The 12,885-nt window shown below is 38.3% G+C and overlaps 1 protein-coding gene across 5 annotated transcripts in view; it reads right to left on the bottom strand.

Moving 5' to 3' along the window:
• NR1H4 (nuclear receptor subfamily 1 group H member 4) overlaps nucleotides 1–12,885 on the bottom strand; it is a 39,873-nt gene that overhangs the window by 13,171 nt on the left and 13,817 nt on the right. For 3 of the 5 annotated variants that reach the window (XM_030478479.1, XM_030478481.1, XM_030478480.1), the window contains 4 exons: nucleotides 10,306–10,668; nucleotides 5,317–5,469; nucleotides 1,616–1,749; nucleotides 1,004–1,102 (listed from right to left, as the gene is read on the bottom strand). In XM_030478479.1, coding sequence (XP_030334339.1) covers nucleotides 1,004–1,102; nucleotides 1,616–1,749; nucleotides 5,317–5,469; nucleotides 10,306–10,668 — 749 coding nt within the window. The remainder of the gene's footprint in view (nucleotides 1–1,003; nucleotides 1,103–1,615; nucleotides 1,750–5,316; nucleotides 5,470–10,305; nucleotides 10,669–12,885) is intronic. The other 2 variants (XM_030478482.1, XM_030478483.1) reach the window with 1 other exon arrangement.

Genomic DNA, 12,885 nt, shown 5'->3' with positions numbered 1-12,885 from the left:
GGATCAGGCAAGAGGTCCATCTAATACTGTAATTTGTCTCCAATGGTTGTCAAAATCAGGTATTTTGCAGAAGGCAACGTAAGAAGTGAATGAAGTAGACAGTGTCCTTTCCTGTGGAATATCTGTCTCACTTTCAGTGTCATGTCTACAAATCAATGATTTAGGCATGTCCTGAGCTAGAAGTTCTATGTGTACCATAATATTTAACCAAAAGCCTTGTTATCCGTGAATTTATCTTTTCTTTTTTTTTTTTAATATATTTTTGGTTTTGACCTCCTCAATCCCCCATGGAAATAAGTTCTGCATATTAGTTACGGGTGATTCAACCCTTCCCCTGCAAGTGTCCTCCTTTTAGTTTTCAAAGCTGATGACTTAGGAAATAGTTTTTTACAGTTGTTTGGGGTTTGTTTGTTTGTTTTTAAGGTTGAGCATGAGAGTTTTGTAAAAAAACCCCACCTCTTTTAAACCCTTTTTTCCTTTTCTCCCTGTTTCCAACCTTTTTTCCATCTTACCATGAAAACGGGGAGCTCTTAAAGGGAAAATGAAATTTCTAAAAGGTAGAGAGGGAAAGGAAAGAAGAAGGGATGAAACAAAAATGTTGTGAATTTGGGTTCACAAAAAAAAAAAAAAAGAAATATTTTCAAGCTTCCAGGCTACTGTTCTTATGGAAAGGAAGCCCGGCTGCAAGTCAATCTCAAATCACTGTCTATACTGACAATGTGAAAAACAAACCTCCAATCAACAAAACTTAGATTTGAGCATAAAAGTGTATTTCCAGAGTTGAAAGCTTTTTCTTAGCATTTGAGAAACAAGCATACGATCTAACCGTTGACAGAATGGGAGAGATTCTGCCCCACTTGCAGCATGTCTTAAGTGTGAGCTTTTACCCATGGTTTGCTCTACTACTTACTACAACTATTTATGCTAAGTACAAATGTTTGCTGCTATGTAATCCTCAGCTTCATTAATCACATCAAAAAAATGAATTAATCAACATACTTACTAGTTTTTTTGACACCTCCTGCGGTATTTGTTGTTTACTGTATGAATCCATGATGTAATCAAGAAGGTTCTGCTGTTCTGGGGTAAATTCTACTTTCTCCTATACTGGCAAAAAAAAAAACCCCGTCATAAAATGCAGTCATAGAAATAATCTAGCATCTACTGCTTTAGGCAAAAGCTATACATCTATTTCTCACACTTGGAGACCAAGCAGACAAGATGTTTGCTTGTCACTAAGATTTCTATAGAAGTATACCAAAGAGAGGTGTATAGTGCTTCTAAACTGGATGAGTTTGTATTGTTTATTACTAGAAATAAGGAAATGCTTAGCAAATAACTAGGTATGCTCAAACTTTAATATCATACCTCATCATATATGATATATACCTGACAAAAAGTACTTCATGGATTTTATTGGTGTTTTTACTGAGTTACATTAAAAATATCAGAATTACTTCTATACTCAAGGTATTCTCTCGGCTTGGTGGGAGATGGAGTTTTAATTAATAAAGACAGCTCCAGAGAGTTTGCAATTATTCTATATTCACTGTACTAGCTACATTTAGCTCAAACATCACCCCTACTGTACGAACTATTACAAGAGTTTTCTTACCCTATACATTTTAGTTGTAGATGTCACTTGTTTCATGTCATGGCCTTCGTTATCTTCATTAACTGTCTGATCTGGGGGCTGTTTCACATTTTTCCGTAGTCTTTTTGACTTGCATTGTATTTCTGTTAGCAGACCTAGAACACATAATACAACAGATAGCAATTAGATTTATATATGCCCCAGGCACTGAATAGGTACATAAACATGCCTGTGGATGCCCTTTACACTAACAAAGCCATTTACCTGTGCAGATAATCTCCTGAATGTGTCATTATCTTTTGATGTGAGTCTAATGAGACACTAAATACACACTAATGAGTAGTCTAGTTCAGCAGGAGCCCATTTTCAGAGTGAAAAGGTTGGTTCTGGTGATCCAGCATCCACACAGTATGCATGTCAGGGGTCTTGTTTTTGACCAGCTCTAATCTGGTTTTACAGTTAGAAAACCCATTAGCCATGGGAGTGCGCTGGAGTGTGTCTTTGGTTTAGTTTCACCCAAAAGAAGAGCCCTTCATGTGTTCCAAGACCTGAACCAAAGTGCAATAAATGGGAACATCTGAAAGACTGTCATCAAAAGCGTGCACCTCATCTGATCCAAAACAATAACCAAGGTGCAGCTGTTCTTACCAAAAGAACACTGGATGTTTTCTGTAATGCTTAAGCAACAAGCAGTGCAGAATCTTTGCACAGAAAGCCTTCTCAGAAGAGAGGAATCCAGGGCTTTAGCCATTACAGTGTCACTATATAGATAAACCAACAGCTTAAAATATAGGCTCAGAAGTAACTCAGGCTGGAAAACGTACCTTTAAAATGTATTTACTTAAAATGCTACCCAGTTGTTCTAGTTATTTTGCATTTCATTGTATTAGAGGACTGAATAAAGCCCTGGTTTTACTTGCCCCAAGGAAAGGAGTTTTACATTTGTGTTTGGTGGGGTTTTTGTTTATTTTTGTTTTGTTTTTTGTTTGGTTTTGTTCTAGACTACATTTCAGTAGCTTGAACCAGAGAGCATCCTTGTGTGGATATCATAAAAACTAGCAATTTGCTTGTGCTAACAAAAGACGGGGACAATAGGTACCCTGCACAACCTGTGGAAGACAGCCAGAAAGCACAAACGAAAAAGTAAACAGCTAAGCATTCATCTAAAAATAAACCTATCAGCACAGGGCTTTTTTCTTTCTTTTTGAGCTTCTTTCAAGTATCCTTCCCATTCTTCACCTTTGAAAATGCAGAATAGGAATAGAGGCTCATTCAGTGAGTATGTGATGGTGGAGGAAGATACCATGAAAACAGTGATTTTTTTTGTGAATGTTTTTAATTTCCTGTTTAAGCACTATATAAAATAACCTACCTGAACTGCTGAGAGAAGAGGAAATTTACATGATTAAAATAAGACCTGCAAATAATACCTTGAAAAGGGGGAATAGGAATGATGGAGATAATAACTGGTATCGAGCCATGTAATTTGTGCTGCTGCACAGCTTCATAGATTTCTTTTTCTAAATTATTCAGTGCATCTTTTGGTGGTGTTAATGGCCTTGTACTGTTTCCCACCAGCTTATGATCTGGTCTACTACCCTCCTAGGGAAAATCTGGTTCACATTTGCCTTAAGCAGTAAGACAGATATTTTTCATGTTTTCTGTTACTGATTATTACCTTGGCATCTTTTTCTGGCTCCATTTAAGTTAGCTAGAAAACTTGTGTGAGAGACAGGACTTTAGTTTTTACCTCAGCGATAGCTAGGTTTCAATGGGTATTAAATGGGTATTACCTTCCAGGAAGAGTGGCAGAGCCTGGGTAGACATTTCACCCAAGAAACTTGCAGTTTATATCAAAATGACAGCAAATGGCTGAAATTGATGTTTAGTAATTTTGATTTGTCCGTAGTTTGTGTATAAAGGGTGGGAGTAGGATTGTTGAGTAGCCATGCCATAAATATTTATAAGACTTTACCTCCTTGTTCACAGGGGAAAAAGAATCCACAGAGCTTGCAATTACAATCCTACAAAATGAGTAAGTGACACAAAGTTCAAGGTAACCTTTTATTTCCTACTGTTTTCCAAATAAATGCTCTATACTACAAGAAGCTTCGTGTTTTACTGTCCCAGATTGCCTTGAACTAAAAGCAATTATACAGCACACTCCTACTTAAAAGCTGTTAAATAGCACTTTGCTAAACATCCTCATTGCAGTGCATTAGAGCACACATGGTTAAGTCATGAGCGACACAGGATACCCAGTGTTTCCATTGCAGAGGGAGAGTCAGATGGCAGTGGCACTCATTGGCTTTTATTTCACATATGCCAGTTTGTGAAAGTGATAGGCCAGTTTAAAAGTTTCATGTGTGCCCAGTCAGTATTATTTACGCTGACCTATTTTTGCACTGGTGGGTTGTTTTTTTGTCTGGTGAGTCACTCAGACTATTTTGAACCCTCCAAATTTTGGAACAATGGATCTGGGATCAGCGCCACAGGGGAGTTATTTTCCTCTGATACTTAGGGACACATTGAGAGCTGTCATCACAGTGGTGGTGTCTGCTCATATATTTACATATTGCACAAGAATATGTCATATCTCAGGATCTCTGTAGTCTGTTCAATTTGCAGAATGAAAGATTAATTACATTATGCTGCCAATGCATTCCAAATATTGATGGAGCTTATTGTTTCTCACAAAACCAACAGTTAATATAGCATCTTCTGATCAGATTGAGGGATAGAAGTATATTAAAAATTCCAAGTAGATTAATTTCCTGTATGAACCTAAATTGGTTTCACGCATATGTGTATGCTAAAATGATTGGACCCATCAAGAAAAATAAATTGTAGCCCTGTTCGTGGAAGGCAGAAGAGCAGATGTTTAGAGACTGTTTTCAGGAACAAGCTTGCAAAAATAATGGATTGGCCAACATTTTACTCAAAAATTAGTTTTAAATGTGTTTAAAGTTGCGCTCTAATATTCCTGATGTTATAGGTGTGAAGCTCAATGAAGTTTGTAAGCTGTTAGTGTCAATAAAATATTCACTAATATGAAATATTACTGAAGTCCCTCAGCTTCATTTCTGGAGACAGTTCTACTTCTATGCTTATATGCAACTCAGGAAAATCTGTAGTGCCACGAGAAGAGCTAATGAAACTATAAAAAAGGGCTAGCCCTTAGCAGGCTTTGCCTGATTGCTGGGTGAGGTCTGGGAACATACACTTAGCAAGTCCAGAGAAACTTCCTGCTAGCAGAACTCCTCCTCTTTTCTTGAATATGACATTGTTTGAATGTCAAAATTTGGACTTGGCTAGCAAGAACTTGACAGGGAAAGCCCCAAAAAGAGTAGCAAAGGAAAGTGGCAGGATTTTCCTTCTCTGGCTTCTACAACACTGTAAACTCCAAGCTCCTGGGGAGACGCCCATAGACTCGCTTTCCCTGCCTGCTTTTTGTTCCCACTCAAGCAGACTAATGTCTGTTATCTAGTGCAGAACAGCCCTTCCTTCACTATTTGCTCAGCTCGTACACCCTTGTGACCCTGACCACCAACTAAATCCCATTGCTTATAAATGCATATGACGTTTTCAAGAGGATTTGATGCACAGGCATGGCATCATCTTTAATGTGCCTTCCACCTGCCAGATGACATATTTTACAGCTTTGTTATTAAAACCAGCTTAATCAAACAAATAGGGACACTGTGGCTATGTGATGCAAATACCTGTATACATACATTCAGCCAACATGCCCATTTGCTTGCATTTCCTTAGACGGCACTCCTGGCATTTTCTCCTCATGTACATGTCCATCTCGCAGTTGCCTCCATTTTTACACTTGTATACTGCATTTTTTGTTATGCTTCTTCTGAAGAACCCTGTACAAGACAGCAGTGACATAGATGAAAGAAAACACTGAAAGAAGCAAAAACAATCAAGTTGAAGAGCACCTCCATCTCCATTGGGTTTTCTGAATGACACATGTTGTGCTGTACCATGAGTTTCTTTCAGTGCCTGGATTACTATATTCTTGATATTTGTATTGACAACATTATCAGAGTCATATAATTTAATAAATCAACATAATAAATTACAGGCCCAAACATTAGACATTAGCCCAAAGTAAGGTTCTGGAACTGTGAATGTTGGGAAAATTCCAATCCAAATCAGAAACCTGCCAGGAACAGGTTGAGCACCAGCACTAGAGCTGTAGGGTGATACCACACAAATAGCCGGTGAAAAATTACAAGTCTCTCGAGGTACAGGATGCACAGAGTTGAATAACTCGTCACTGTTCCCTTAGCTCCTGGGACCTGCAGAAGCTCCACATACTGGTCTGCTTACCCACCCCCAGGTTTAATATGGAAGCTGTATCATATCTGCCTATTGTACATGTGGCCTCCTCCCCTGTTTACAAGATACTCCAGCCTCATTCACTAAATACTGTCCACTTGATGAGTTAAGCAGTCACCTAATTTCAGCTGCGCAGGCAGTTTTACTGGTATCGTCACTGGATTCACTCCAAAATTGCAACTGATACAAGAAATTCGGAGGACCTTTCCTTGCCCTGTCCAAATCTCCTATTTGGCTGTTGCCAAGCACACCTCTGAGAGTGGCACTGTGGACAAAATGTGGAGTGCTTAAGATATTAAATGTAATTGAATAAAAGAGTCATCACAAACCAACTGAGTCTTTGCTGCCAAGAATGACTTGAATGGTTTTTGAATTTTTAGTGCAAATCATTGTGCAATCACAATCTTTTTACATTGTCTTTCATATGGCAGAGATTATTTAGTGTCAGCTACAGAAGGAATCAGTTCTCCTCCCCATCTGAGGGCAGGTATCTGAAATAGGCTCCTGGGAGCTTCAACTGGGACACCACTGATTTATAGTGCACTTTAAACTAGAGCTCTGCATAAATTTGCATTAACTGGAGCTATTCACATAGCTTTTGCTTTCTTATAGCCACTGGCTGGTATAATAACACCACCATTGTTTTCCAGCCTGGCACTTTGAGGCACTAAGAGAGGCACCAGATAAGACCCAGTCTCCCATACTCAAATCATAGAGCAAATTCGGATGTGAATCTGAATTTGTGTCCATTGCAGGATTTGTCTATGTTTTCAGAACACATTCAGTTAAGATACTGTCCTGCTGAATCTACCAAGATAACAGACGACATCATGATTTTGCTATTGTCAGGTGACAATTTCCCAACTTTGGCCCATGATTTTATAGTTGTATAATCTCATCCAAGCACCAAGGTGTAACTACCAGTAAAACAATTCAACCATCTAGCCACAAAAAATCTGTCATTTCTCTAAATCTACTGTAATTTCTGCTTGAAATCTTTTCTGTGTTGTCAGTTTTATTGGCTGTTTTTCAGATAAATATAGTTGACTGGCATCAGTCTCTTTTGAAATGCAGATTACCTAGAACCTCCAGCAGCCCCAGGCATTATTTTTATTCATCATTCATGTGTTAATACGTTTACTGGTCAGGGAAAAGAGAAAAAGGCCTGGATTTAAGCTGTAAGTTTTCAGTGTCAGTTAAAGGCAAATGCATCAGCTTTACATCATTTATGAATTCTATTTATTAAATTTAAATCCTGTAATTTATGGCATATTAATTAATAGTAAATGTTGAAAAGCTCTGTACAAATATTTATGACTTCTAAGTCCGATTGGTGACTTTATCACTCACTCTCCCCAGAAGTGCATTTGCTTTTACATAGAGGAGCAAAGAAAAGAGCTTTAGTAAATGAATTTTTAAGTATGTAACAATGTGAAAGAAGCATGCAAAAATATGGATGCAAAAGGTAGGAATCAACAGGAATCAAGCAATCAAATATTTTCTCTTGAAAACAAATTTTCTGAAAAAGTGAAATTATGTGAAATGAAAAGTGAAATAATTTTTCTGGCAAAAAGTAGTTATAACACTACTCTTGCTTCAGTTTTATCATAAAATGACTCTTGAATCATTGTGTTCTTGAACAGACTTCTTCATAACTAATTTTGAAATTAGCTTTTTGGTATGAATGGAATTTCTATATATATTATTCCTTGATAATTCAAAATGAACTTAAACTGCCTAAAATATTTGATGTGTGACCTTTTATACCAGGAGGAGTTTTGCAGAAATTCAGAGGTAAATTGTATAAGGCATCTGTTAGACTAATGAAAGGGTAGCCCCCAAAGCTGAAGGTTTTTCTGGCCCAGTCTAACTTTTATATGATCTTGCCAGATTACAAAAAGCTCATGTTGGCTGGAAATGTTGAATTTGCTTTGTTCTCTTGGCTACTCTTGAGTATGATTAATTATGGATAGAGCTGTTCTAATGTTACTGATTATTATTGTTAATCAAGGCAGCATTTTCTAAAGTGATATATTAGAGGTGAGAGAAGTCTCAAAGAAACATTTTCTTTTTATATAGTACCATGGGCAAATGCTGTATGAGAAAAAATGTTCCGTTTAATCTGCCATTGCATAATATGTAAAATACTAAGGAAATCGTTCATGCTTACTTTTTGATGGATGGTAATGTATTAAAAGAATATATAGAAGTATATACTCCTGCCCATATCTTTAGATTAATATTCTCATGAGGGATGAGAAATAATATCTAGTATTGCTCCTTCTGCTCAAGAAAGACAAAAAGAATGGAGAGTGTTGCTGAATGCATTACACAAGAAAGAAATGAAAAAAACCCCAACATACTCATCACAGAGGACTGAATCCCATAAAAACACGCGCAAAGCCTCCCGCTTTGAATAAGAGTGTCCATGGCATCAGTGGAGCAGGGGTGCTGCAAGGTGAGCCCTAGTCCTACAGAAAGGGATCTGCATGTTACTCTGGGTGCATATTGAGCATGAATTAACAGTCTTGTTGCCAAAAAGAAAGGCTAATCTCATGCTTGGATGTGAGACAGTTCTTCTGTCTCACAGTTCTTGGATGTGAGGTAGTTCTTCTACTGCAATGATCAGAGACAACTGAAGTACCGAGCCCACTTTTGGCCACCGTGCTTCGAGGATAATGTATGTAAAAAGTACCACAGATACACAAGAATGATCAGGGATCTAGAAAACATAGTATCCCCTTCACCTTGTCAAACAGAATTACTACCCTCAGCACATCTTTTTACTGAATCAGCTGATACTTTAATCACCTCTAACGTTTATTGTAGAAACAGAATGCATTATCTTTAAATAATTCAACTTTTACTATGTTTGATCAAGGGTACTACTCTTTGTAATTGATGTTGCAGTCATGAAACAGAGTGAAAACATAAAATAGATTATCCCAATAAAGCAGTAAAATTATGGTTACATAGAGTGATTCAAACTGAATCAGCAGAGAGATGAACACTTATTTCCTTCCACCACGGGTTGTAGTCTGAGTATTTACCTGGTAGTTTTAACCTTTCTCCTAGAAACATTCTTTACAGATTCCATAGTTTGCAATTGTAAGTCTTTGAAAAATTGCTGACATTTAATCATTAAGTTAATAAAGAATAGGTATAGTTTACTAACAAATGTATCATTTCTTGGAATCTTCACATGAAAATTGAGTTTAATCTGGATTATAATTATGGCCTTCATATGAGTTAGTTCATATTTTTGACTTTGAGACTATTCACACAGACAGCAGAAAGAAACAAATCTCATTTGTTGGAATTATTGAGATAAACTGTATGACCCTCGACTGTGTTTGTGTTTAGAGTGCTTGACCAGTGTGATCTGTTGTGCACTCAGAAATGAATTTGTAATAGATAAAACAAAACCCCCGAATTAGTTCAACGTCTACTCTCAATCACAGTGAGTTCCACTAAAATATTTTAGTGCTTCAGTAATGTCCATGCTTTACTCCTAGAACAGAAATTATAATGAAATATTTATTCACAGAATAGAATGAAAAACTGGGGCATTTTCTTTAGGTGTAATAGTTATTCCATCAGCATAACCTTTTGTCCCTCTCTGCTAAAATAGCTGGCAATCCTGTTTCCAATAATGGCAATGATTTCCTATATCCCTTTTATCCTGACACCAAGTTGTAAAAACTGTTCTCCCAAGAAGCAAGATCTTTATCCTACAGATACCATCTGCTTCCTGAAGTTCTCTCCCATGGAATAAGGGCTATCTCTAGTAGAAAGTCTAGAATTAGAAATCCTTTCATTTCACAAACCCGAAGACACCCACCGTATTCTTTGGGAGCTGGGGAAAAGATTCTCTGGGAACAGCTTGCAGGTGGGAGCTGACAGCTTTCACTTCCTTTCACTTTCCTTTTCGCTTCCTACCTGCACACTACAGGAGGTATTTGGGCTGAGTTTGCAGCTGATTTCAAGGGCAGCCTCGGACTGAACTCCCAGGGGGCTCCATGGGTTTGGTTCCTTCCACAGGCAGAGATCAGCATGAACAGCCTCCAAGGCAGCAGAGTGAGGCTGCCAGGCTCCCACATGGAAGCTGTTCTTCAGTCTAACAAGAGCTAATGGCGCCTCAGGAGCTGCAGATTGCCTAACTGTGCTCTATAATTGCAAGGACAATGGTGGATGATGCTGCTAATCTGTTTTAGGGAAAATACAGAATAGTGTACACCAGATCCAAATGTAAATGTCTAAAACGCTTAATGACTCAGATAAAACTATCAACAAAGAAAAAAATATTCAGAAACTGCTGTGCTTATTAGCTAAATTGCATTCTGTAATTGATTTCATCCTACCTTTGCATCCTTCACAAGTAAGAGCATTGTAGTGGTACCCAGAGGCTTTGTCACCGCAGACCACACAGAGCTCTTCTCCTTTCACTCTTCCCGTGGAATGACCCAGTCTAGGCTTTTTGGCTGCAGGGATATCCATTATCTCTGTCTCCCTTGTGAAAAAGGTCTCTGAGGGTATTCTCCTGAGCTCATACATTCCGGGGGAATACCACTCCTCATGCTGCGGAGGGTAGAACCCTAGGTTGGAGTAATAAGGCGGCGATGAGATCTGAGGCTGAACTTGGGGAAATGGCACACTGTTGTACTGCGTGTAAGGTGACACATCTGCCTCTTGCACTGGAGAACTCATTGGCTCTGGAAGGACACCTGGAAAATAATAGCGCAAAACCAATTTCTATTACTACTATGAAACTACAGTTATCAGAACAGTTTCCACTTCCAGACATCCATCTCAAAAACAAGGCACAATCATAAAGATTGTATTATATGAGCTTAGATTTCCCATGGTCCTGGTCCTACGCAAATACGTTGCAAAATATTTTTAAAGTAACTTAGCCATTCTCAGCCACTCCTTTGTTATTGGTAGAAATGTACGGTGCTGGCGCTTACATTAAAATAAAATCTTGAAAGATACCATGCAGCTAATCATACAAATGTTCACTTCACAAGAAAGAACAGTCCACACCACAGAGAAGCTAGCAACCCAAATTAGGTCTCACAGAATAAAACAAAAGCTGAAAACCTTATGGGAGTGGTGGAAGTTAGATCAAGACTCAAACATCGTATTAGTTTTATTTAATTCTGAATGAATACACCACGACAGGGAAAAGATGGACTAGAGAAAGACAAATAGAATTAGGCTTAATTAGAAGGCTAAGAACATAAAATAAACCTTCAAGAAAAGCCTGAAAGTGGAAAGTGAAGGACCAGGGAAATTATTCCTAATACAAGTGGTGAAATGTGACCTTCTCACCATCCAGCCTCCAGTGACCACCCAGCCAGCCTCTGCAGCCTGGTCCCTAGGCCCTAAAGGCCTGTGCCGCTCAGTGAAGTTGTGTGGTTTACATATGAAGAACCTCTGTACACCAGCACTATTCACCCCTGAGACAACAACAAACCTGGCAGTGGTACAAGGAACAGCAAACTTTCCTATTGAGATTGACACAGTACCTGGAGGCTACCTTAACTTTGCCCACTAAATATCAGGTTTAAAAATGCAAATAAGTTTTGGTTTGGGGTTTTTTTTTTCTATACTACAAGTACAACATCTGGCAGTCCCTGGATGGTGTAATTAAAATCAAGCTCATGTAAAGCAGCTGAAAAGAGTTATTTAAAAGTTATTTGCAAACTACTTCATATTTTCTATTGGAGAAAGCCACATCTTGCTGTTTCCTGAAAACACTGACACAATTCCTTCATTAGTTCCAAGAAGATAATAGGAGAAAGATAGTACATATTTCCAGGAAGATGCTGAGTCCCACTTATATTAGAGTCAACAGCAGTATTTACAAGGAAATCACAGACTGATGTTCATTGGTGACCATTACTTAACAGTGCTTCAGAAACACTCCAAATATATTTTTGCGGACACCAAATGGGTTCCCTGGCAAGTCTGCTTCACTTCTGAGGAATCAGAAACAACGAAGAAATGCTAACAGTTAAGAAGAGGGAACATCTGTAATGACAATGATAATTAAAATCTATAGCGGGGAATTCTTCACTCTCCGTTGTCTCACTTCAGTTAGTGCTGAAGCAAGACAAAGGAGAACCTTTTCATTTCACCTACTTTTTCCACTTTCAAAGTCTTATGCTTTTGCTCTACAGCCTTCTCCCTTCCTACTTTACTGTGCTGCAGAAGCCATACAAGTGCTTTGGATTTGTGTGATTGCTGTGTTTTCCACAGCACATCTTTGCCAGTAACAAATGTTGAGGTCCCGGTTCCAGAATAAGCAGCAAGATCTAGGTCTGGAAAAATGTGACACAAAACCAAATGAGAATAATTGTGCCATTTATTGTTAACAACTAGTGTAATTATGGTCACATTTAGTTGCTGCAGCAGAGGCCAGGGCCCCAAGTACTACTCTAGCAGAAGCAGAATAACAGAATGCACTCCCCAAACCCAAATTCATGCCCTTTAAATAAACAGCATAAACGTATAGAGACATGAGGCAAAATATACAGGTATCTGGGAACTCTATGGAAGAACCTGGGGGAGAAGTTACAGCTTCATACATCAAATGAAAGCTGTCACTGATGCCTGCCAACTGCAGCAGAAACAAAACACGTAAAGGGTGAGGACAGCAATGATTTGATGCTGGCCATTATTGATCAGTATAGGTTTAATAAGTGGGTGGTCTTTTTCAGTTGTATTTACTGTTTCTTGAGACTGCTGCTCATTAAGAGTGGTTAAGGTACTTCAGGTGCAAAAACTGGTGTTAACTGTGAGATACACAATTATTATACAAATCGTTCAGTCTCTTTTGAAAGGAATCTGTTTACCACAGAGACTTAAGTAGCCATTTGCTAGTTAGTAATTACTTAGTTGCTTGAGTTTGCTAAAGAAAAGTGGGACAATCCCAAAAT

This window comes from Strigops habroptila, chromosome 3 (assembly GCF_004027225.2).
Source record: "Strigops habroptila isolate Jane chromosome 3, bStrHab1.2.pri, whole genome shotgun sequence".
In the NCBI taxonomy this organism is placed as follows: Eukaryota; Metazoa; Chordata; class Aves; order Psittaciformes; family Psittacidae; genus Strigops; species Strigops habroptila.
Note: the sequence above shows the minus strand (reverse complement) of the source record. Positions and strands in the feature narration are given on the sequence as shown.